The sequence below is a fragment of the Heterocephalus glaber genome, unplaced genomic scaffold (genome assembly GCF_053883595.1).
Source record: "Heterocephalus glaber isolate CG9 unplaced genomic scaffold, H.glaber_assembly_v1.0 deba00001523, whole genome shotgun sequence".
NCBI classification, from domain to species: Eukaryota; Metazoa; Chordata; class Mammalia; order Rodentia; family Bathyergidae; genus Heterocephalus; species Heterocephalus glaber.
The window spans coordinates 5,336,123-5,363,278 of record NW_028258327.1 but is presented as its reverse complement, the minus strand read 5'-3'; the positions used below and the strand labels follow the sequence as shown (position 1 = coordinate 5,363,278).

Here is a 27,156-nt window from a genome sequence, read left to right as displayed (position 1 = left end):
CATTTGAAATTAAATGATTAAATATAATAATTAATAAATTGATTACTCATAACATTGATTAGACAGTCATTGCTATTTTTCCATTTTTTGTGTTTGATCCTTTACATGTGACCACTTTAGTATATATCTCTTAAGACCAAGTATACATTCTTATGTAACCTCAATCATCATTATGCTTGAAGAGAAAAAGAAATGCTTCTCTGTCACTTAATATCCAGGTTATTTAAAAAGTCATCTTTGGCATTACATTCTGTCAAAATTAAAGAAGCTTAATGATTTTATTCTCTGGATAATGATTTGTACAATGTTAAGGATAAGGAAGACACCTTTTCCAAAGTGTTTAGATAGAAAATGGTGTAATAGTTGATTGTGAAAACCACTATGTCTTCCAGGAGAATAATAGATGATTAACATTCAGAACATCAATTCCTTTTTGAATTAAAAGTCTATAAAACACTGATTGTATTCTGTTCATAATAGAACCTATTTAAGCAGTCTCAGAGGTTAGATGTGACATTGGTTTGTACATCCATCATAGATTTATGAGTCATATGAGTAGTTAAAATTGATCTGAAAGAAAAAAAGCTTTGGCTATGTTTCAGCAGTTGACTGATATGTCTTTTATTTCAAGTCTTGAGTAATGATGCTCTTTTGTGAGTCAGAGATTGTGCAGGGAAAATTTCAGTGCTGAGTGTCCTGTATAAACCAGGAGTCTCTAACTATTTCGTCTTCCATACCTACAAAATTGAGCCGGTCAACTGTACCAAGAGAAAGAAGGGCATTCTCCTGTGCTTCTCTCCTTCCTTTAAAACATACAATGCAATGATGAGGTTTATTAGCTTTTAATAAAACTTGAAATAAAGAACTCCAGGCATTTTATTCTTTGATACAGAGGTTATGTGAGTGAGATGTGACAGCCCTACCTGAATTTTAAACAAATTAGAAAAAAGCTTTGAGACAATTAATCTTAGATGGTTTTTTGAATTTGAAAAGAAGGGATAAGAAAGCAGTAAATTTGGCTCGAATCTTATAGAGAATATGATGTTTGAAAAATACAAAGTGATCCCTAGAGTCTCAAAAATGTGAAACAGGGTGATATAAGTCTAAGGAGGGGACATAGAGATTACTAGGCTGCGGTTTAAAGATCATGTATTTCCTCTATTTTTCTATTGCTCTGGAATAATGATTTGTGAACTCAATAAAATAGCAGGTCTCTCTTTATGGACTGCATGCCTATGAAAGGCTACGTATACTTTTGACATTTCTTGATAAAATGAATAAAAAGAGAGGCAAATACTTATATAGGAGTTATATGGCATAAAACAAATATTAGTTTTCAAGTTTTACAAAGAGAAAGAACCATTGTAAAATCTTATAAACAGTTTTTCTTTGATTACTCTTTTGCAAATTCACGAACAGATAGAAACTTTGCTTTGTTTTTTAATTCATCATAGCAATTTTAAAACTAGTCACACTGTTATAAGCTGACTTCTTTTCAACATTTTAGACTTAATTTTTTACTTCACAAAGAAAGTACATAAAATACATATTCTCTCAGTTTCCTGCCCATCTCCACTTTTGCAAATTACAGGGAATCTCTTCTTGCTTAAGTAAATAAGGTGTGTTCCTCCCCAAGGCTTAGACTTCCCCATGCTTGAGGTTTAATCCTGTTGTCCTCTTGAGCCTCCAGACCCCATAACTTCTTCCCTCTCTTTTCTATTTCCTTTTCCTTCCTGTTTGATTCTTTTTCGAGGGATGTAAGAAAGTCCTACTCTAAAAGAATAAATGCCAAAATACCCTGAGATTTTATGGTTTCCTCTACTAACTCTCCTGTTTGTGGTTACTCCTTAATATTCTAGCTTCATTTTAAAGCATATTGTATTCATTTTAAAAATAAAACAATATTAGCAGAGGCTCATGGTTAGCTATTTAAAATATATGACCAAAATCAAAAAAGAAAACTAAAATTGATCAAAAGCCTATTTTTTAAACCACAGTTAATATTTTCTTGGGCCAGAGTGCATATGATAAGTAATTGTAAAGCATTTGTGTCAATAAAGATCATATAGTTCTTATATTCTTCTGTTACTCTGGAATGGCAATTTGTGAACTCCATAGAGTAGCAATTCTCTCTTTATGGACTGCATGCTTATGAAATACTACATACAATTCTGACATTTCATAATAAAATGAATATGTATAGAGGCAAACACTTTCTGTTATTGTATCCTTTAAATAATAAAATTTTTAACAAGGAGATGCATAGTATTTTATCAATTATAGGTAGCTTAGTGTGTGTAAACAGTCTCCTACTATGGTATATTTATACACTTTTAATCATATTGTACTTAAGAGCTGAGAAATGAAGATTTTTTGCAGTTTATCATTGTCAGTTTCTTTAAGGACATATCCTTGAAGTAGAATTGAGGGATTTGAGTATGTGCTATTTCTTAACGCTTTGACCCAAAAATGGTTTTCTACAGAGTGTGTATCAAGTCGTTTCTCTTTTCAACTCTGTTTTTGCATACACTTCAACAAATTCATCTGTAAAAATTCTCATTTGTTTTAATTAACCTTTTGTTCCCATACTTTGAACATTTACACATTTCCATTGGTTATTTGCAATGAATTATTATTTATGAATTATTATTTTGTTCTTACCCAGTTTTTGTAGTGGAGCAATAGTAAGTGTTAATCCTCTTTATATATTGAGGATACTCACTCTTTATTTTTAATATATTATGTCTACATTTAATTTATTTTCATGTATAATTAAACCCTGACTGTGAGCATAATTCATTCCAGAAACATGCTTGTAATCCAAAGCACTTGTACATCAGTGAATTTCTGCATAAGAAATAATGGATGATTAGTTCCACAACCCCAAAATATTCATATAAAATAATTACAATACTGTATTATAATACAAAATGATAAAAAATATAAAATATAAAAGAACAAATCAAGCTGCACTTACTTTTGAACACCTTCATGGCTGGCGAGAGGGAGATGAGAGGAGGGTCATTATGTAGGACAACATTCACTATCACTAGTGGAGTCACCGCTATCTATTGGCTCAATGGAATCTTTTTCTTTTTATGCAACTTTAACAAGGAACCTATTCAGTGACACTTTTCCTAACTTCTTTTAAGGATTTTGCAGAAATGTAGCATTGCATTGTCCTTTAACAGATTCATTGCTCACACTATTATAGCCTTATTTAGGTGGTGCTTTTCTGCAAAATATTGTGCTGCTTTCCTCATTTTACACAGCTCTCTAATCTCATTTGAAGTGAGGAATTCCTCACATTTTACTCCTCCTCTGCAGATGAGATTTCTGCCATAACCTCTTGGTGGTAGGAGACGATCACCCAGAGTCCCAGAGAGAGAGGAGAGAGAGACAGACAGAGACAGAGACAGAGACAGACAGGGGAAGAGGAGAGAGACAGAGACAGAGACACAGAGAGAGCACTATTGTCTCAGTTATGATCACGTGACATTTGGCGTCATGTACTACTCATATTTCAAGACATCACTCATTTATCAAATTAAAATTTATTAGAAATGTTTGCTCATCTTGTGGAACATTCAGAAAAAGTTCCTAGCATATTATTTTAATCCTGTTATATATTAGATGTGTTATATATTCGAGTATTTTTTAAAAATAGTCATTACTTTCAGTAATATTACCTTAATTTCTATTGCTTTTGGTATCAAACTTAGGAAAGATAACTCTTTTATGCAATTATTTTTTAAAACCAAATTCTTTCAGGGCCAGAGAGTTAGCTCAGTGGTTCTGGCACCTCCCTCATAAGCACAAGGTCCCAAGTTCCATCCCTGGTAAAAAAACAAAAACAAAAAATTCAAAGGATAATTTGTCCATGCCAAAGAGCATATAGTAAAAATAATAATCTAATAGTATATAACCAGGCACCCAGTCCAAGATACAGAACACAGCACCATAAAATTATTCCATGCCCCTTCCTTATTTTGAAAGTAAAATTGTGCAGAACTCTTCTTTTGTACATAGCTTCTTTCCTTCAATATTTTGTTTGTGGGACTTATCTCATGCCATTATAAATAGTTCTTCATTGATTCATGTACTTTATGTTGTTTTGAACTTTCTGGTACAAAATTTTTGATGAATTTAACTACATTTTTCTGTACGATATATATCCCAGGGTGAACTGCTGATTCACAGGGTTTGTGTATTTTCAATGTTAGAAGACTTGATTGTTTTGTTTTTTCTAGTTACTTTCGATAAAGTGGTAGTTCTATTGAATTTCAGTTTTTCTATTTTTTTAGTATATTGACCATACCATGTTACTGTTTTAAAATACACTGTGTATGTTTTTTATTTCTTTTTTCTTATCCTTTTTCCTGTTAACTTCTGATTATATGGTATTTCATAATTTGTTTAGTCTTAGCCCTATATTACAAAATACATTCTTGAATTATATCTGAAACAATTATTTTTTCCTTAATTTCACCACTGCTGAAATATTACAATCTTTTAATTGTATTCATGCTTTTCTCATTTTTTGCAGTTATCATGCACTTTAATTCTACATACATGACAGTCTTCATAAGGCATTACTACTATTGTTTATATAGTCAAAATTAATATATATTAATTCACATGTTTACCCTCTCTTTAATACTTCATGTGTGTAAGCATCATAGCAGTTTCTCTTTAATTATTCTTCCTCTGCCTAAAGAACTGGTTTACTTAGTTTTAATATTTATTTTAGTGAATGTATATTGGTAATAAATTATTTCCATTATTTTACTTTATTTAGTACAAACAACCTTGATGAAAAATGATTAAGTCTCTTCCCCATGGTGAAAAGAACATGAAATACAGGAATTCTTATGTTTTCCCCTATTTTTTAAATTAATTAATTTTATTGGTACAAATTAAGTATATGCATAGCAATCACATTCATCAAAGGGAGTTTGTACCTGTACGAAATATACCTAGGTTCCTCTTTTTGTCCCATTTTCCCTCCCTCCATTCAACTTCCCCTCCCCCCTTATTTATAAAAACTTTGTTTCCATTTTTCATTCTTTTATCAAATTTTCCTTGCCCCTCCCCCTTTCACAGTTTTCCTTTCCTTTTCAATAGTTTCTTCCTTTTCTCTATTTATAGCATCCACTAATTTGTGATTTTTTAAATTAATAAAACACCAGTATTTCTCTGTTTTCTAGAAGTCTTTTTAAAATAAACAATAATCAGTGTTATCACTTAAGTGCCTTTATAACATGTAGTATGGTGATTATACTTTTTTCTTCTTTGACTAATTTGCGTATTGGATATTATTACATTGTGCCACAAATTTAAATAATATTTTTAAAATTTTTTATCCTTAATTGGCGGCTGAAATCCACCCAACTTCTTCTAGAAAGCAGTTTTTACTAGACTTTTTTTTAATCTCCCTACCTGTAATGATCAGCTTTGGGGTTGTTAGTCAAAATAACCTGACACTCACAACTTAAAGGAGGTGAAGTTTATCTGGCTATTGGTTTCAGATGATTCAGTCCACGGTTGGCTGGCACAAAGGGAGAAACATCATGGTGGAAGGAAGCTTCTTAAATCTTGGTAGCAGGGAAACAGTGTGCGGCAAAAGTGCCAGAGAAAAACCAGGGAACACGTGTAGTCTCAAAGATCATGACTCTTCTGACCCACCCAGACACCCCTACAAATGTGGCTTCTAAGCCAATTAACTTAATAATTATGCTTAACCATCACTCTAAAAAAACTTGCTTTGCACATGTCAAGGGTGTTGAGCTATTCAAAATTTCTCTCTTTGCATGAGTCAATATTGTTGTATGGTTATGGAAGATAATTTGCCTGTGAAGTTCCCATTATGTAGATGTTTTTAGGTTTTTCATAGATGAAATATTAGACTTTGGCTTTGAATCAATATGAATTAATTATTCATTTTATTTAATTAAGGTAGAAAATTGGTTATACTGATGAATTTCAAAGATTTTTTAAATATTAAAAGAGGTGATAAATATGTGATCTTAAAGTTTGCATTATTTATATTGAAAGAAGTAAAAGTTAAGAAAATTTGAAATTAAAACTAAATTGAGGAATGTAGAAGATTCACTTTTTTATTTAATTTTGCCATTAAGAAACTACTGCAGTTTTTTCATTTCTATCGTTGACTTTTTATTCCTAATGAATTTTAGGATTTTTATAATTACAGTTTTTTCTGTTCTGTGTATTTATATTTTTAATTTCACCTCATTATTAAAGTTATCTTCTCTCATATTTTATGACATTTTATGTTTTTTCCCTGAGTGAAATTTGAAGTAAAACTACTGTTTTCTAGTGGTTTAGGTAAGATTTTGAAGTGCGGCATGAACAGATTGCAACACTGGGTCCATCATTTATTAACTGTAGGATCTTTGGCCCAAATTCTTTTACATAAAATAATACTACTTATGATTGTTTTGGGGATTCAGTGGAACAAATTGTACATATCCAGTACTTATACTGTGGTAGTCATTCTTCCACGTACTTTTATGATACAACATTTCATCTTTAAAACTATGTAGTGGCCTACATTATCATCCCTTTTTCAAAATAATGAATATATTCAGGCTGAAGTTTTGTCCAACTGCCCAAATTTACACTGAAAGCAAGTGGAAGAGCCAAAATATGAATCTAGTTTGACTCCAGAGCCCATGGCATGCCACTGTTGTCCTTCACATATAAAAATTATATAGTTTGTCTTTGAACACCCATTGAATATGTAATTACTTGTTATCTTCAGCTTAACATAAGTCACATATGACGTTAAATATTTTCATAGTACTACTTCACAGGAAGTTGAATGCTGTAATAACTACACCATCAAATTGTTTAAAATCTAGAAAAAGAAAAGTATTTCACACTAAGATGGTATCACATAGCAAAATTTCATATTCTTTCTGAGTATAAATATCCCTTATTCCTGGGATCTTTTCTGAGATCTCATTCCTCATAGGTGGAGGAGTTGTTACAGTATCGTGACTTCTTTTTAAATTTGAATGGGTAGTTTGCTGATTGTCCCCTGACCTCCGTGCATCAAAATACCCTTGATAAGCTGTGGAACTAGCTTATTCAAAGGAGTTTAATTTGTTAATGATTTGCTGCAAGTATATGGTGAAAAATTTAAGGTGCAGAAAGATAAATGTTCTAATTTCTTTTGAAAATACTAGTTTCTCAGTGACAGAGATTGAAGAGTGTTCAGTATCAGGTGTTTCCCCTTTTGTTCCATTCACCAAACCAACAGCAAGAAAGAGATTCTGTTGGAGTCAAAGTTTCCATTTGCTTCTAGCTGAAAAGAGAACCATGATACCAGAGAGAAGGAAGGGAGGGATACGATTGAATGACATGGGGTGAGACATGCAGCTGGTAGAAGGCAGTAATTGAAGGGCATGTTTATAAATTACACGGTACATTTTATAGCCAAAGCGATATGCTAGAGTGGTATTTATTGATTAAGGGTTTTACATTTTTTTGGAGAGGTGTGATTCATAAAGGTCACATGTCCTCTAAAAAACGACTTAGAAAAATAGAAATATGCTACTTTGTTCTGATTCTCATAGTAAGATGGTGGGATTTGCAAATAATAAACATTATAAAACTTGTGTTAAAGAATTCTGACTTTTGACTCAGTGGAGACAAATTTAATTCCATTTCCTCAATTCTTAGTTTTGTGGTTTATATCAATACAGATTATTGATAATTCTGAAAGTTTGTGCCTAATTTGGGGGGACAATTTTCAGTACTTAAGACAAAATCTATACTAATTAATCCATAAGATAAGAGATTACTAAAGTTAGAAGGAAAACTGATATTTAAATAATATTGAATTTTGGCTGTAAAACCAAAGCAATCTTTTCAGTATGGATTTACCAAAAAAGGATTATCCTGAAGTTTACAGAAAAATTAAGCATAAACTAACTATATGTACTTAAATCACACAGATACACACACAAACACACACACACACACACACACACACACACACATACAAATACAGGAAACTGATATTTTCTCTTTATTCTAAGAACTCTGGGATTATTCTCTTGTTTTTCCAGGTGGTATTTTTGAATATGTGGAATCTGGCCCAATGGGAGCAGAGGAACTTGCATTCAGATTTGCTGTGAACACTATCAACAGAAACAGAACTTTGTTACCCAACACCACTCTGACCTATGACACCCAGAAGATAAATCTCTATGACAGTTTTGAAGCATCCAAGAAAGGTAATAGATAAATACTTAGCATTCAGATTTCTGGAATTCAGATTTCCAGGTATTCTTAACAGTGTTTGAATTCTTTCACAAAGTTACTAAGTTATTTAGGAATATTTGCAAGCTAAAGTTTCTTTTTGAAATGCACATAAATTTTATCAGAGAAGGTAAAGTGATATAATTATCTCTTGCAAAAAATCTACTTATAACATAAATGCAGTTAAATCTCCAATAGAGATATTGCTTTTTGCTTATTGACCTTCCTGCCTTGTAATTAAACTATAACTATTTTTTAAAAGTATAATAAAAGAGCAAACATTAGAGCATTTTGCTGAGCTTTTCCATTCCTTCTTACACATTAAGTTGCATTATCTCTCAATCTTACTAAATTATTACTGTAGTTTCAATTGATCTGCAACTATTTATATTTAATATGTACTAAAATTGCACTATTCCTTTAGTTACATAACATATGTTGTCACTTCATAATTTTAAATATTTGCCTTGCTGTAATGCTAATATTGTTTTACTAGCTACATTACATTAATGGAAATGTGAATGATTATTTATAATTTTAAGTTGGTGCAGAGTTCTTCTAAGCTTATTAATATTAATGGCAGCTGTTAAAGTGCAATATTGCTCAAGATGAAAGTACCCTGACTTTCCCCCATCAGCTAACTTACTTTTATCAAAGCCATATTCTGCCTGCCCTTTGAATTCATATCTTTATGAATACAAATAAGTTTCCACATTTCATAACCATGTCAAGGTGATGAAAAGTTTGGAAGGCTAAAAAGGTTAAAGTTTACTGCAAAATGCTACCTTTGTCATCATAATTGCAAAATAAGTCATTAATAGCAAGACAAGTGCATTTGATTAGTGGCGTAGTTAATGATTATTTTTATTAGGAAGAAGAAGCTCTGCCTAGTTCTAATGAAAGCATTCAGATTGAAGAATATGGAATGAGTGCAGTATAAATAAAATATTAATAGATTTCTTAATGGCGATTTCATAAAAACACGTTACAATCCAACAACAAACAGGGTATGCCCTGGCAAAATTATGAAGTGATAACATCATCTCATTTCCAAAATGTTTTAAAGAATTTGCAAACGTTGTCACCCTTTAAAAACCCACTGGGAATCATACCCATCAATTGACTTTGGCCTGAAGCTAGAAAAAGCTCAAATAATTGTCTGAGTAATTTTCTTCATGATGTAGGTATTAAAAGGGTCAATGGCATTGGTTTGGATCTTGTAAAGCTTTTATCTGTTGAGCTGTTACTGCTTAGGGAACAGAGAAATATGCAAAAAAAATAATATTAGAGAGAGAACCAATATGGTTTTGGGTACTTATAGGGCTTGAAAATGAATATATTGATAATGATGTCAAGAATTAACTGTAAAATAATATAATTTAACATTTTAAAGTTTTCAATTGTTTTTCTAATGCTAAATAAGAAATTAGATGTTAACTTCTGGCATTTTCTCTGATATTTTATCTCTTTGATACCTTAGGTAATACTGTTTCACACAATTATTTAATAATTTGATGTTTTAGAACTTGAACTATCATTTGAATCATGCATTTTAAATGACTTCTTTGACAACTTACAACCATAAATATTATTTGAAATATGTAAAGATATTCTGAATAGCCAAATACAATTTTTTTTTGCTTGTCTTGGGTTATAATTTCTCAGAGTCTAGTGAAAGTTTGTTTGTTCTTAATATACATGAATTAAAATCTCATGTTGAGTGAGAAATTTCCGGTTCCAGGCTTTCTAGTGATTTGGAATTTCATTCATTATTTAGAAACTAAGGATTTACACATTCAAAATCAATTTATTTAGATCATATTATATTTCTGAAGAAAGGAGAGTAGTGTTTTCAACTAAAAGTTAATTATTGAACACCTCTCTGTTTAAGAACTCATTTATCACATTGTATTTTTTTACAGAAAACACTGAAGGAAAAATGCCAGAAATTTTCACACAGTACAGTCATAAACTATCCATTTTGATTAGCTGAATGTGAATACTCAGTTTATCCCCAAGCCCTAATCACAATCCTCAGTCCCATTTATATGTGAGCAGTGAGGTGAAACTTACACTGGCCTGGGACAAGGAGACCTCAATTCACTCACTGGGTGGTAAGGTTCTTAACTCATGGAACAAGAATTTGAGAATGCATCAGTGTGAGACATAATGCAGATTTATGAGGCAGAGTTAGAAAATAAGGAAGAATAAGAAAAAAACTACAGTTTAAGTAACTGGAGGGTACATACTGCAATGCAGAGATTTAGACTGGCTGGCTCACAAAAGCAGGAGACCAGCTTTTATGGATTAGCTGAGGTAGACCTGAGTTTGGTAGATTAATTTCTACGTTCTGGTTTCTGTAGCTCCAAGAGAATCTCATTGCTTGAGAGGCAGTTTGGTTCTTATGAGATGATTGTCCTTGCTTGAGACTGGGTCTGTGTCACTTCCTTCACTGGGTAATTGCTTCTCCTTGGAGGAAGCAGTATCATCACGGGATGGTCAGCAAGGCTCTGTTTTTCATGGAAGCTGAGGTGATTATAGCTTTGTAGCCTTCTAGGTGTGATCCAGGAGGGTCGGAAGTAGACATCTGTCAAAGCTGGCTATGGAGCAGCCCTGCAAACTCTGAAAATTATTTTAGTTACTCTTAGCTTGGTGACTTCAGTCTTGAAGGGGGATATCTTTGATTATGCAAGTTTAGAACAAATAGACATTGAACTATATACATCCACTCCCTGAGTGATTAGTATGCCTAGTAAAGAGCTGAGCAGGAATCTGATCCAGATTAAGATAAAAGGAGACAAAAAATCGAGTTTCCTTGTGCCTTTCTACCATTATTTCTTCTATCCTACCTCAAAACCATTTCCTCTTGGGGCAAATTATTTCATTTTTGGACATTTTCTACTTTATTTTAGAATTTGTTAAATTGGGTGAAACTGGGAAGCTTCTAAACATTTATCCTAATTCCTCCTTTGTCTGTCAAATGAAACAAATATAAGCTTATGTCATAGACCAGATCTTCAGATATTTAAAGATAATTTTCATGTTTCTAATACTTGTTCATTCCCTAGCCCAAACTTAATATTTGCTTTAGAGCTCCTCTATAGAATTTCAAGTCCTGACACAAATCTGTTTTAATCTGAATACCTTCTAGGTGGTTTGTATCTCTCTTAATTGCTATAATTATTAGACATAAGAGTAAAATTTCCTTTAGTACATGCTAATTTTTTTAAAAACATCATAATAACATAAAAGATATATAACATCCAAAGACCAACTATAAAGATAATTGAATACTTATCTAATGATATTGGTGGTTTTTCTCCTCAAAGATATTAATCTATATGAAAACACCCTCTAAGTGTAATACCAAGTTTTGCATGTATTTGTACATATATCAAACCCATGTCATCAGCTGTGTGTAATCTTTAGTTTTGCTTAGCCATATCTAATTGTATAGGAAGGAGGGACCAAATAGCTTTTGATTATGAATTTGAAATTGTAAAGATAACCAGTGAATTTAAGAAGCAACACTATTCTTCCATCTCACTGATAAACATTTTCTTGAATGAACACTTCCTTCAGTTAAAAAAATTCCTTTGCTTTCTCTTTTCCTTTCTCTCTACCTTGACATCAATTACAGAATTATCTGACATTAAAACACAAGCAATTTGGTGAATGAATTCTGTAACAAATGAAAATAAATGTTCAGTGTGAGACAAAATGCAAAATTAATAATATGCAGGTCTTATATTTTTTAAAAAAAATGTTTATTCAGGATGATGCCTTTGGGTTTTAGTAATGATGTGGTACCTGTTGTCACTCTGGCATCTCTCGCTGCATTGCTAACAGACTTTTCTCTCCTCTGCAGCCTGTGATCAGCTGTCTCTTGGGGTGGCTGCCATCTTTGGGCCTTCACACAGCTCTTCAGCAAACGCAGTTCAGTCCATCTGCAATGCTCTGGGCGTCCCCCACATACAGACCCGCTGGAAGCACCAGGTGTCAGACAACAAAGACTCCTTCTATGTCAGTCTCTACCCAGACTTCTCTTCACTCAGCCGTGCTATCCTAGACCTGGTGCAGTTTTTCAAGTGGAAAACCGTCACAGTTGTGTATGATGACAGCACTGGTAAGAGTAATCAGTAGCCATTGGGTTTAAGTATACAACACTTTCTGGACCCCATTCCAGGTTTCCAGATGACTACTGAATTCTTTTATTTTTCTGTAAATATTTTGTTTGTTTGATAGTTTGTTTTAAAATTAAAATAAAGAATGGGAAGAGGTTTGGAACCAAATGCTGACCTTAATTTCATACATCCAAACATGTAGCTAAATCACATAGTTTTCTCTGTATTTGTAAAACAAGTACTTTTCTTTCTGTGAAGGATCAGCTAGTTTGAACTATGAATTGGGCAAATGGTAGCAACAGTACAAATATAATATTGAAATATTTATTCAAATAATTTACTTCTGGGTTAAGGGTAGTTTCCCACAGCAGTGCTTCATGACTGGTTGTCAGTGAATTTAGTCAAGAAACTCACAATTTAGTCATCACATTTTGTCTGTCTCTTTATAAGAAAATAATGCATATGAAAAATAATAAATTTTATATCTGTAAGGCATGTTGAGGTTTAAAAGATTAGTTTTTTCAAATGTGGAACAATATAAAACCCATTCAAATACTCAAGTTTTAGAAATGTTTTTGTGTAGATACCATTTATGGACTTAGAAAATATCATTTATTAAGTAGTACTTATTTCAATGTCTTAAAAGAATATTTTAAATATTTTGGTTCTCTATGCTTTCTCATTTAAAGGTATCCTGTTATTTTTGAATATAAACGATACCTTTAATTATTAGTCACAAACAATACTCAGAGAAATAAAAGAAAGTAAACAATAAAAATAAATTTACAATGTTTGTTGAAAGTTATATTGGTGAAGGAACTATTCTGGTTACTATAGAGTGATAATTGATTTCACTTCAAACTATTTTCAATAGGCTAGCACTGTTTAAATTAGAATGTAAAACATTTTATTTTAGGCACTTCATATTTACATTCAGGCGAAAATACATTTGAATTTAAATTGTTCCTAAGTATGCCAGGAACATACTTCTTTGACACAGGCAGTATATAGAGCCCTATGCAGAAAAGTATCCATTTACTAATAAAATTAATCACTAGAAACAGATAGATAAGAACTCTGCTAAGGAAGCAGCAACTTACATGGTTAAAGAAAACAATGAAGATGATTATTTTAAATGTTTTAATTGGGATAAGAGTGAGTCTATCAAGGTCCCGAGTTCGATCCCCAGTACCTAAAAAAAAAAAAAAAAATGAGTCTATATGGAAATTAGTAATTATATTTTTTGTTATTGAAAACATTGAAATAGTTTTGAATAAATTTAACTTATAATGTTATCAGCAAATGTTCTTAAATAACCTCAGTATCTCTGATGCATCTTTTAGCTCAGTTTTGGCCTATTAAGTTTATTGTAGCATGTTTTAGTCCCATGTCACTACATTTTTGTCAATGGTAAAGTTCTATATGCTGAGTTTTGAAGGACAGCATATATATGAATGGTTTCTCTGGACTTGTATAATGTGTAGTGATTGAGAGCATCCTTGGTTACAAGCTTGTCCATTTATGCTTATGAATGGTCCTACACAGAAACATAAAAAAATGGATATGCATATATTGTGAATCCATAGGTTACTTCTCCATTCTCTCCTAATATAATTCAAATCTCTGCTTTCTAAGTACCATGTATTCTCATATGTGCATGCACATTTTATTTATAAACACACATATACATGTGCATATAATGTACATGTGATATTTGTAACTATTTGTTATTAAAACTCCTCATAGTAGGAAGAAAAGTGGCAAAAGTTGAGAATATGTATGGATGTAGGATTAATTGCCTTTTTAGAATATTTTGTGTGTTGTGTGTGCCTTTTTTTTTTCCATGCTAGGGATTGAACCCAGGGCTTTCTCATGAAACTACAACTCTAGCTCCTTCCCCCTTCTTTTTTGAGCCAATGTCTCCTTAGGTCATTAATTGGCTAGTCTAGGCTCCAATTTGTGATCCTTCTTCATCAGCTTCTCGGGGTGCTGAGATTATAGGCACTCACTACAGTACCCAGCATGTGTGTCATTTTTATCTCATATGTTGGATCTTGAGTGTTTGAATTTATAATAGGATATGTAATCACTCATATCAAACTTAGATAAAGTAAAGCTTCACATACAATTGATTTTTCCCTGTTCTAAGTTATATTTAAACTTTTATGTCATTGAAGGAAATGTAAACAGAGAAAATGTATACACTAAATTACTGTTACATACTTTAGTGGAATCTTCACCTCAGGATTAAATTTATTGAAATAGTTTAAGTTATTATTTAAAAGAACTTCACCACTACAATTGCTTTGAAGGTGACATAGATATTTGGAGATTTCAACAGTTTTTGATTAGTTAATTATTAATGTTAATTTAGTCATTACTGAATTATTTGTAATAATAAGTGTACCTTGAAAATTCTCCAGGAGAAAAATTTATTAATGTTGCATTTTATGCAACATTTAATTCAACAAATATTGATTAAACACTTACTACATGCCCTTGTTTAGCTTCTAATCCACATTTGAGGACATGTGATTATTCATGTTCTTATAATTACTCTTAATGAGTTAATTGCATTTGTAACCAGTCATTTGTTGTCTCTTTTAATTTAAAACACTTTAAGAACTTGAGTGTTCTTGATTATTTTACATGATAGAATCCACAGAGCAGGCAGAAGAGGCCCTTTGAAATGCATTAATAAATATACAAAACAGACTTTGTCTTTTGGTTTATATTTAAAAATTTCAAGGAGAAACTTTAATGATAGAATTCAAAAAATTTGTACATTTCACAAGTAAACAAGATTACTATTGGATGTTGTGGAGGAAATTGGATTATAGTTAGGACTGTGCAGTAAAATGAGTACTTTCCCTTACCCCACAAGATAAACATTGTTGACTCTATTATGGACTTGTGTATCCACTTTTTACTGCAGGACACACATATGCCATTTTATTTACATGTCTCATTTTTCCTTTTTCAGATTTATTTATTATGTATACTATTCTTCCCAATTGTATTCATTTCAGTATTATTGTGTTATCCAGTTTTGATACATGATAATTACACTTTCATCCAGTCTTTGTCCCTATCCCCAAAATAAATGGTATGATAGATAAAATTTAGTGCTGGAATAGGAGAAATTCTTAGAATGATGTTAACAGGAGCTATTTATTTTTTATGATAATTAGCATTTGTTGTTGTCATGGATGAATGCATTTAAACACCATGGAAGTCTGTTATAGCTCTGAACGATGTCCAAAAATGATGGAGAAGAATTGGCTTCAGAAACAAAGCTGTGTTTCTGTCAGTCATTTCAGAACATATGATTCATTTTAAATATAAACGAAAAATAAGCTGGATAGCTGTCAGGTTGTAAGCAATTCCAGAATAAATTGTGAATATTTGCTTTGAAATCCCTGCATTTCATCTTTGTTTATAGATCAGCAGCCCATTAAAACAGAACTCTGGGCTGGTAAGCAGAAGCCTGGGATTGTATTCCCAGTTTTGCTGCTAAATCACTGGAACAACTTTGAAAAAGAGAAGGAAACAGAAATAACTGCAAAAATGAGCTATAATGCATTAGGCATTGTGGTATTTGCTGTCACATGAATTATTCCACTTAATCTTCAAAGTGGTCCTCTGAGTCTCAGAGGAAACAGGTAATCATCCCATCATGCCTGCTTCCTCCTGTGACTGGTTCTCCTGCCCAAAAGTAATCTAAGACAGAGCATAAACATGAACATCATCCTCGATACCTTCCTGACTTGGGCTCCATAGTCAGGCTGTAATGGTTGTCAATTCTGCACCTCTTTGAGCTCTCAAATCTGTTTAATTCTTCTGTCAAAAACAGTACCATCTCTTGTGTTAAATTTTACTAACAGCCTCCTATCTGGACTCTGTTTAAATTCCACATCTTGATAATTCAGTCTCTGCACATCATTCAGCCATTATTTTAAAAATGCAGTTCTGATCTACTCCTCCTTTACTAGCTCTCATTGCTCTAAAATTAAAGTCAAAATTTTTTAAGAAGCCTGATAAGTGATCATGTGCTTGTACCTCACCAAGGACATTTGAGTCCAAACATCTCATTAATTTATTTTAAATTGAACCTTTACACCTCTTTCCATTGTTAAAAATATTATTTTGTTTACCTGGAGAGCTCTCATTTTTGCCCTGCTTCTACCATCCAAAAAATATATAAATATATGTGTGTGCTCTAATACGTATCATCTGCCCTTGATGTCCTAGAGAAACTCTGACTGTTGTTCCTAAGTTTGAAATAGGTCTCCCCACACAGTCCTGTAATACTACAGTCACTCCCACAAGTCTACGTCTGCTCAGGATAGACCCCAAGACTGTCCATTTTATCACCAACACCCAAAATATTGTCTGGCTTGCTGAATCACCTTAAATATTTGAGGAATAAAGATTGGAAGAAGGTTTTAGACAAGAAAACTTGAGTGAGTTCAGTCATTTGCCCAAGGTAAAGTTCATTTAAATTCTTACCATCAAATAGAGGTCAACAATATTTTTCATGTAAGTGCACATAATTTTTTATGATTTCAAAAGTTTTATTTAAAAAAACTAGGGTGAATTATGTTTATGCCCATTTTCAATTAGAACTAAACATGCATTTGTTTATTTGAATAATCATTCAGCAGCCTTCTTCTGTGTAGCAGGGGCTGCTTTAGGCAGAAGGGACAAGATTATGGAAAAGAAGCTTTAACTACCTGCATGAGCGAAGGGTAGAGTGAGCCATGACAGTGACATCATCACAGCACTACTGCAGTAGAACAAGAGCAGAAAGAAAACTGTATCGTGGCAGTGCAGGAGTGGAAGGGCTTGGAACTACCTGGAAAGGATAGAGGAATTTTGGAGTGACATTATTGTGAAATTGCCATAAAGGATATGTAGAAAGCTTTCACTGGAGCAGAAGCTGAAGGTAGCAACATGAATTTGCTGAAGGAGCCAGTTTGTGAGAGAATTACAAGCTTTTCGCCATGAAAGATTATCAGTAACAAAGAAGATAAGCAATGAGGAGCAAGAATTTAAGAAAGGTTAGCGTAGAAAAACCTCACCAAGATCTTTTAACTTGCTAACTCTGCCTTTTATAGCTCCTCTCCCATGCCCTAGAATCTGTGTAGCTACAGCAGTATTAGCAATGTTTGTGTGATGTAACAGTGCCTTCCAAGCCACCAGTGAGTGACTCCAAGATAGACATATTCCAGGCTTTACTTTCACAGGAACAAAAGACGGGTCACAGACAGAGAGGAGTCTGTCAGCATAGACTAGTGTGGTAATTGTGGTCTTTCATGTCAGAACATGCTAGACTTAAATTCTGGCCCTGAATTATAATTTTCAGCAAATGGCTTGACCTCTAAAAGACTGAGTTGATGTATTTATAACTTGAGGGTAACATGTGCGTCACAGAAGTTTTGATGTGATTCATGAAGTATGTAAAATGCCTCACAGATCACACATAGTAGAAGCTTAAAAATTGCTAAACTATAAATGTTGTGTGCTACCTGCTATTTATTCCTCCCAGTAAGCCATGAAAAGGGGAGTAGTATTTCTGTTCCTTTTTTGATATGAGAAAATGTGTATGTAGTGATTTGGTCAAGGTTACAGAACAAGAAAGTGATAACTTGGATAGTCAATTTCAGAACCACTCTGTTAATTACTATGACATGATGCTATTTGTTTATGCTGTTTGGGGCTCATTTTTATCATTATTTTATGCAAGGGAATGACACAGTCAGAACCATTTATGGAAGAGACTAACTGATTACATTATGTGTTGAGATTATTGAGATTTGGAGGGAAATAGGGTAAGACCAGAAGAAGGAGAATTTCCAATTGAAAAAAACAGCACTTTCAATTAAGAAGGTTTTTATGGAATGATGCTGAAGTAGAGAATTCTAAGATTTAGAAGACAGAGTCTGGAATTTAAGTGAATAAGGGGAAGAAATGATGAAGAAAGAGGAGAATGATGTGTATGTTTCTTATCTGGACTTAATCGGTGACCTACTTCCCTAAAAAGTGAGGGGGGGGGTGACAAGAAAAAGACACTTGGGAGAGAAAATAGTCTGGTTCTTCACACTTTCAGTTTGAAATATCAGTGAGATACCTTTAATCATCCCATGATATTGGAGGTATCATAAGTATACCTTCGGTGCTAGGGATTTAGCTCAGTGGCACCATGCCTGTCTGGCAAACTCAAGGTCCTGAGTTCGATTTCTGGTATAAAGAAAAAAAAAAAAGAAAGCAAATCATAAATATACCTTGAAAAACAGGAATTTAATATGAACATATAAGGCTCCCATTGGCATTTTGCTCTACCCTTTCTGATTAGCATTTTTTTTTTTTGTTTGGACTTCAATGTAACAAGAGGAAATAAAGAAAACTGGCAAAAAATATTTCAGGGTCATGGTACAAGAGAGTTGAATTATGCTATGAGTGGATTGTCATGGCGATGAATATAGATATGAGAATAATTTAGAATTTATAAAATGCAAATCTTTAATGGTGGAAAATTCAGTCATTGGTTTTAGAAATTGTAGTAGTTAACAACTCAAGCTTTAACTAAATTCTATACTCTGATCATAAGAAACAAATCAAGGACTTTATCCTATGCAAAAGCAAAAACACTTTACCAACTTTATTAACTTGGGTAAAGTATATTTATATATTATGTTCTAGTTATATCTGTGTTTGGTCTTTGAGTTAGTTTAATAAAATGAAAAATTAAATTGATATTCAAGAATGAATTTTTGTCTTAAATATACATTTAACAGGATAAAATAAAATAATTTAATAGAGTAAGTTAATTTGAGAAAATACACTTCTGGAAGATACTAATTTTACTATTATAACAATTTTTGTATTGTAAATCATAGAACTAAATAATTTCAATTTTATTTCAGGAAGTGGAATGATACGGATCTAAGATGATTATATGTTGCACTTTTTAAGTACAAAGCTTCAAGTAATGTGTTCTTTAATTCCAAGTATGAGAGTAATTTCTCTGATGAACCTACAAATGACTGCTCCCTCCTTTAGGGTAAAAACAAAACCTTCCTACTTTTTTTTCTAGCCATTTATTCTCATATTCTTTTTTATGTTTCTTTTAAAAATTATTATTTATTTTTTTCATTTTGGTTAGTTTATTAGTACATGTGTGTAGTACATAGTCCCACTCCTTGTGGGAATTTGGTACCTGCACATAACACATCTTCATTCCTTTTTTCTTCCCTTCCCTTTATACCCATCCTTTGATCCTTTTTCTTACTATTTGTTTGTAAAGTTTGCACTTGTACATAATGTTTATGTTTCTTTTGTGGGATGACAAAAGGAATTGGGATGTGTTTTTAACATGTACAACCCTGTTCTCATACTCCTTTTTCTTTAGATGCTTGTGTTATTCAAGGATTCATCCCCAAACTCCTGTTTTTCATTCTCAAACTCACTTTTTTACTTTACTCTTCATAAAACCTGGCCTTCCTTTATCTACATGACATAGACTCATCAATCTGCTTCTTCACATTTTTAGAGACTTCTATACTCACATCCAGCCCCTATTGATCATCTTTGTTTGAATTTCTCATAGACACATCTAACCCAGCAAACCGATTGTCATTACCTCAAAAGGTGTTTTTTTTCTCCTGAATTTCCCTATTTATTGGGATGTCTCAGCCTGATCCCTAGTGATCATTTAAGACTATTGTCTCTCCCTCATCTCCTATTTCCAACTGATCACTAATACTCTCATTGTTATCTCACAGTTCTAAAACTTAGTCCTCTTCCCTATCCTCACTGCTTGTTTTAATTAATAGCCTTGATTTTCATTTCTCTAATGATTAGTAATGATGAGCATTTGTTCTTCTACCTGTTGGCTGTTTGTATGTTTTCTTTTGAGAAATTTTGATTCAGTTCATTGATCCATTTTTAATTGGATTATGAGTTGTGGAGGTAGCACAGTGTCCACTGGGGTAGTATTTCAGTAACTTAAAAAAGGAACTCATGAAATAACTTTTTCCATAAATGCATGAAATTCATACTAAATCTGTCTTGTTACAAACAAAACCTGAACTAGTAAAAGCTAATAAAAATATGAAGGCTAACATGTACCTCTTCTTACCTTTGTATTGCAACTCAAGGTATTATACTGTTCATAAACATTTGAATTTCTGTTAACATAAGAATATTCCTTTTGATAAAATAAAAATTGTTATTTGACATATAATATAATTAAAATCCACAGCACCAGTTTATAAATTTAATTGGTATCAAGGAATAGAATTATTTGGGCTACTGTTAATTATGGAAGTTCCTACACTAATTCCCATGATACAGCAACCTTAGGTCATACATAGGGAATGCATTTATATCAGCAAACAGCTAACTGTGGTAGGAATTGCTAAGTTTACCAATATTTGGTTCTTTGTACTTCTAAACCTCAGTGTGTTGTGGGTCTCTAATGCTTAAATTTAAGTATGATCAAATGGATTTCTTTAGTCAAAAAATGTGATAAGCGATGATGTTCACTTCCAGGTGGAAACATTTAATTTCCTGGCTCTTATTTGTCCAGCTCACTAAGTCCTAGCCATGACAATTATGTTACAAGTTCAAAGTATCCTAAAATGGTGAAAGAAAGTATGGGAGCTACCTGCCAGCAGAATTGTCTGGTGCTACAGCAGTCTTCGCTCTTTGAGACCTAAGATCTTGTTCTGTTAAGTCATTATTTGGGGGGGGGGGGCAAGTTATTACAGCAGAAACTAGTCCCATCAAATTTCAGTGGACATTAAAATTATTACCAGGGTTGTTAAAGCACTGCTAGTTGGCCTTACTCTGTTTCTGATTTAGGAGGTTTGGAATGTGGCCTAGTGATTATTGTCTGATTAAATACCCTCTTGCAACTGTATTTGAAGTACCACTGATTTATTCAATCTTGACTAATATATGTATATTTTTTATTTCAAAAACTAATTGATGTTAGCAAACCTAGCAATACTATAGACAAATACATCATTTGTAAAACTAATTTGAACATTTAAAATAAATTTAGAATGCTTTTATAGTGATTTAACATTGACAAAATAATCAATTACTTTTTAAAGCATTTATTTCAATTATGTAAACTTCCATGCTAAGTAGCATTAATTCTTCTAAAAATTTTCTTTACAACATTTTAAACAGTTTTGTATTATATTAAATATGAAGAAAGAATTTTCCACTGTAAATACAGCAAAATTATCAATCTTAAAAGATTGAGAATAATCGTGTCTTGATTTAATGTTCTATATGTATTTCACAATATGTTACAAGAAGCTTTACCTTGTAAATTAACTGTTAATTAAGTATTTTTTAAAATCTCTTTTTGCATTTTCACACTGAACTTTTTATGCAATTGAAATAATTTTGTTGGCATTAAAAAAGAAAAGAAAATTAAGTCAGCCCTTGAAATCTAAACATGGCTTGTTAATTACCCTATTAATTACACAATAATAAATGACAGGCTATAATTTTCTTTCCTAAGATATGGCTGAAGGTCAGAGAGCTATTTACTGGCATTCTGAGAGACCACAAATTACACATGATGCAATTCAAAAACTCAGATTCTATTAAATATCCAGACAAGGCTCACTGTTTTAAACAAAATCTTTAGAATATTTTTAAAAAACATATTCTTTATAATTGCACATTCTATATATTCAGAAGATATTTGTGGTACTTACCTGTTGAAAGAAGACAAATGTGAAGGATTTTTAAGCACTGCTCAAGTCTTATCTTTTATGCTTTTGACACGGACCTGAAGCCTACAATAAAGACCAAGCAGCTTTCATAAAGGATGTTAGCAAGTCAGAGAGTCAGCCTCCCTCTCTCTCTTTCTCTCTCTCTCTCTCTCTCTCTCCCTCTCTGTCTCTTTCCTTCCCTCCTTCCCTCCAATAAACTCAAATTACACCGGACAATTTTACATGGATATGACATTCTGTGGTGTTGTTTATGTCTTTGAGTATGCATTTCTTCAGTAATATTTTTATCATTGTAACTGCTTTCCTGTTTAGACTAGAATAGGCTCCAAAAGACTTCGTAAGACCTACATCAGTATTTATAACTCTGTTTTCATTAGTTTAGAGTAGTGATAGACTTTAGCATTTGTGCAAAATGTGGTTGTCTTCAAATGTGAATAGCAACACCATAGTATTGTACTTGAATTTTTAAAAATTTGTAATTGTGGTAAAATATGCAAACTAAGTTTAGCATAGTCATCATTTTTACATGTATATGTCAATGGTATTCCTATATACACATTGTTATGCAACCAATTTCTGGAATTTTTCATCGTGAAAAACAAAATCTATTAAAAAGTCCTCCTGCCCACCCTTTCTAACGTCCCTAGAAACCACCATTTCACTTTATTTTCCTCTGAATTTGTCATGTAAATTGAATAATTATCTTTATGTGCTAGTTTATTTCATTTAAAATAATATCCTTAAGGCTCATGTATTTTGTAGCATGTGTCAGAATTTCCTTCCTTTTAAGGCTAAATGCTATTCCTTTGTATTTATAACGTATTGTTTACCCACTCATCCAATCTATGAACACTTGGGTTGCTTCTCCCTTTAGCTTCTGTGAATAATCCTACAGAGAATAGATGTACAAATATCACTTTGAGACACTGTTTTCAATTCTTGTTTGATATATACCTAGAAATATAATTTCTGAGTCATGTGGTCATTCTATATTTAACTTTTCTTGAGGAACTAACATACTGTTTTTCATAATAGGTGTGCCATTTGACATTCCTAGCAAGAGTACACAAGAGTTCCAATTCATCCATATCTTTGGCTATTTTATTTTATTTTATTTATTTTATTTGTTATTTTATTTTATTTTTATTGAGGTGGGGATTTTTTTTTTACAATTGTAGGTTTCAATGTGGTATTTCATACATGCATATAACATATTTTAATTGTATCCATCTTATTTTATTTTTTGATGGTAGTCATCCTGATAAGGCTGAGATGGTTTTGATTTGGATTTCTCTAATAATAGTAAACATCTTTTCCTGAGTTTGTTGTCTATTTGTATCTTCATATAAATATTTATTCTAGTCTTTCCTGGGTTTTGCTCAGGTTTTTTGACTTCCTTAAGTGTTGTTGGCAAGTTGTAGGAGCTTTTCCTATATTCTGTATATTGATGATGAGATATTCGTGATGATAATAACATGTCTCCAGATATAGGTCCTGGAGTAACTACAAAATGCAGAATCACCCTGCCAATGCACGGTAGACGATCAGTAAGAAAGTCACACAAGCTTGAGTATAGTTTGGCCCTTGACATTGGACATTTTTTATGGAAACAACACTTATATTGGCTAATAAAACAAGTAAGACATAATGGTTGTAAAAAGCCTTAATAACAGAAGGAAGAAAAATAAAATCAACCATAATCTTACCAAGAAAGGCATTAAATATTTTGCCAACTCTTAAACTATGTTTTATTACTATATAGACATTTAATTAATCATGTAAATAATTAATTGAAATAAATACTCTGCTAAATGTATGTGCTGTTGCTATCTCTCTTAGGAAATCACCTTTTCTGATATTAGCTGCTGTGTTATGACCCAGCTTGTAGTCATATGACTGTAGGCTAGGTTCTCAAATGTGTCAACCAGCTATCATTTTCTCTCCTTAGGTAGACAGAAATAATACATAAAAGAGATGTTTCGAATCTTACATGAGACAAGGTATATAAAGTAAATGCCACCTTGTAAAGGTAAACAGTAAATGCTAAAGGAGCTATTTTGAAGTTGAAAAGATTTGCTCATTGAAATTTTAAAACATTTGATACCTTTAAGACATAAACCACATTTGCTCAACAAAAATGGAGCCCAATGTAAAAATTTTCAAATTCCTTTAAGCAAGTTAGCATCATCTTGTTCATTAAAAATGTATGAACTTGTCCAATTAATTGAAAATGTTCTTATATAGAACAGATTTTACAAGTTGCTGTCATTTTTATTGTACTATTATCTATTGTACTGTTATCTACTGTACTATTAATGAACATTTGTTGAAGGAACTAAGAAATACATACTGTACAATTCTGAATGTAAGAACTGACACAACTACATCCCTCATTTGGATTTTAAAAGATTTTGTCGTCTTTTAGGTGACTTTTATTATAAAGTTCCATGTCTAGTTAATATAAGATTTACCTGTATCACTTTAAATCTATTAAATTCATGCCTCCTGCCACTTTAGTATGTGTGTTGTCAAAGTGAGCATACTAGCACTCTGATAACATAAAACAGTAAGTGTAACTATAAAGGAGAATGATGAAATCTTAATCCATGAAGGATTTTTTTTTAAATCTTGGCTGCAGTGAAGATTTCATGATGTGAAAACTAATCAAATTTTAGACTTTAAAATATATACCTTTTTAGTTTAGTTCTGTTATGTCAATAAAATTTTAAACAAACAAAAACAGAATAACATGAAATTTCTTCATTTTACAACTGTAACACTCTATAAAATGTCTAACTCTAGTATTTCAAGATTAGTAAAAGATATCCTCACAAAAATTTGGACTTAAATTTGTCTTATCAATAAAATACATTGAATTTCCTGCCAGATAGAGAAATTAAAACTGCTACATTTCTATCTTTATGAGAAAATCAAGAAAATTAAGATTAACTTAAAATTTTCAGTTTTCAACCAGATATAGATGGAAAGAAAAACAGATATTTGGAGAAGAAAATATTACAATGGAAAGGAAAAATGGGAAACAGATATAATGTATATGAATATACATCAGTAATGATCACCATAACAATAGCTATTGACGACTTGCTGCTTGTCACTTTTAGTCTAAGCATCTAGCATGTGTTCCTTATTTTTCTCCTTTCATGGTAATTCTGGTATATTCTCCCGAAGTATACAAATGTGAAATCTGAGTCCTTAAGACATTAAGAAACTTTCCTAAGAGAAACTGCTGGTAAATGTCAGAATCAGGAATTGAACCCAAAATGTGGAATCCAGAATTCTTCACTACAAGTCTCTATCTTCTTCCAACAGACACAAATAGCAAACAACAACAACAACAACAATAAAACAAAAAACTGAAGGGTGATATAAAAAATAAATAAGAGAAATAAATAAATAAGAAATGCAAAAGATGTTAAACTAGAGTTCAAGGTTGAAGATATTATTGCACATCTCTACAAGACAATGTTCTGATGTGGGTAGTAGACTAGAGGTAGCAAAATGTTAAACAATTCAGAGAGCAGAGAAGTAATTTGCAAATTTGCACTGCATTCATTTTTTTAAGGATCTGAAGTTTTTCCCAAGGCTGTTAGAACTGTACTTTAAGCCAAATTTTGTTTCATGAGACATAAGAAATTGAAACTAAACAAAAAAGAATATAAGGAAAGATGAGTAAATCATATATAGATAGTATCTCCAATTTTACAGAGGATAAAGATTCTGTCTGGAGCAGTTTACTGTTATTATAAAAAGGATGCATAATGTCCCTCATACAACTCATTCAGTCACCTTTTTTTTTTACACTAAGGATGAATAGTCTGTGCCATATTGTAAAAGGACTGGCAAAGTAAAGTTCAATCATGAAAAATGTAACCAAATGTTTGGAACATTTATCTTAGGAACTAGTACATAAAGCATTCAGCATAGGAAGCAGCATTATCACTATGATGTGCTAAGTGCCAATCTAAAATATCAGTGGCTTTGACCAGAGTTTCTCAACCTTTGTGGTGTTTACATTGTGCCCAGATAATTAATCATTTTTAATAGTTTTTAAATTTTTCTTTTTATTAGTATATGCTTGCAGTACACAATTCTGGGGAGTTGGCACTTGTATGTAAAACATTGTAATTCTTTTTTCATCCACTTCCCTTCCCCTTTGTCCCCACTCCCTCCATTTCTTGGTCCCCTTTCCATTCCCAAAAGATCTATCTCCATGTTTCCTCTTATATATCTTTTATTTTGCTCTTTAATTCATTTATATCTTGAGTTTCTCATTCTATTTTTGTGGAGGTTATGCTGTGTTTCATTTTACAACCATTCCTGGCCTTTATCATCTTAATGATTGTGGCAACCCCCAATTTTATTTGTGACAATCAAAAATATCTTCAAATATTGCTAAATGATCCCTGACAGAAACAGCACCTCTGATAAAGAACCCCTGACTTCTTGGAGTATATTCTTAATCATTGTTGATTAAATAAGTTCTTCAGGCTTGCAATAAAGATAGACTACCATTTTAGGTATGTTCGGGCCTAGAAATCTTTCTATTGCTTAGGAGCTAATTTGAATTAGTTTAGTGCAGTTGTGACTAGAATGAATGACTGTATTTACTGTTCAGATAAACATTTGTTAGGCATCTATTAAATGCCTGTCACTATTCCAGGTTCTGGAGGCACAAAAATAGAGAACACATTTGAGATTTAAATTAGACGAAAGATCTCATAAACTATTTATTCATCCAGATTCTCCCAGGTCTACTCTTATATTGTTAGATCATCAGAAACCACAAATAGTGAGCCCTATTATTACCTCATGACTATGTTGAAATATTTCCACCAGGTTACGTTTTCTCTGGGAAATGGATATGAAAATTGCCTATGAAAGTATTTTTTAAAGTTTTTTTAAAGATAAGAGCCATAATAGCATGTATCATACTATTCATTGTTCTTGTTCCAAGCTATAAAGATTGCTTA

General features: G+C 32.2%; 1 protein-coding gene and 1 long non-coding RNA gene across 7 annotated transcripts in view; one reads left to right on the top strand and one right to left on the bottom strand.

Moving 5' to 3' along the window:
- The window catches only part of Grik2 (glutamate ionotropic receptor kainate type subunit 2), a 643,650-nt gene that overhangs the window by 237,526 nt on the left and 378,968 nt on the right, over nt 1-27,156 (top strand). For all 6 annotated transcript variants that reach the window (XM_087187928.1, XM_087187927.1, XM_087187929.1 and 3 more), the window contains exons 3-4: nt 8,094-8,261; nt 12,155-12,412. In XM_087187928.1, coding sequence (XP_087044054.1) covers nt 8,094-8,261; nt 12,155-12,412 — 426 coding nt within the window. The remainder of the gene's footprint in view (nt 1-8,093; nt 8,262-12,154; nt 12,413-27,156) is intronic.
- LOC147824948 (uncharacterized) lies at nt 12,525-22,340 on the bottom strand. Its single transcript, XR_015441528.1, has 3 exons — nt 22,148-22,340; nt 18,541-18,650; nt 12,525-13,602 (listed from the first exon to the last, which is right to left on the bottom strand). It is a non-coding gene; the product is annotated as an uncharacterized LOC147824948 (long non-coding RNA).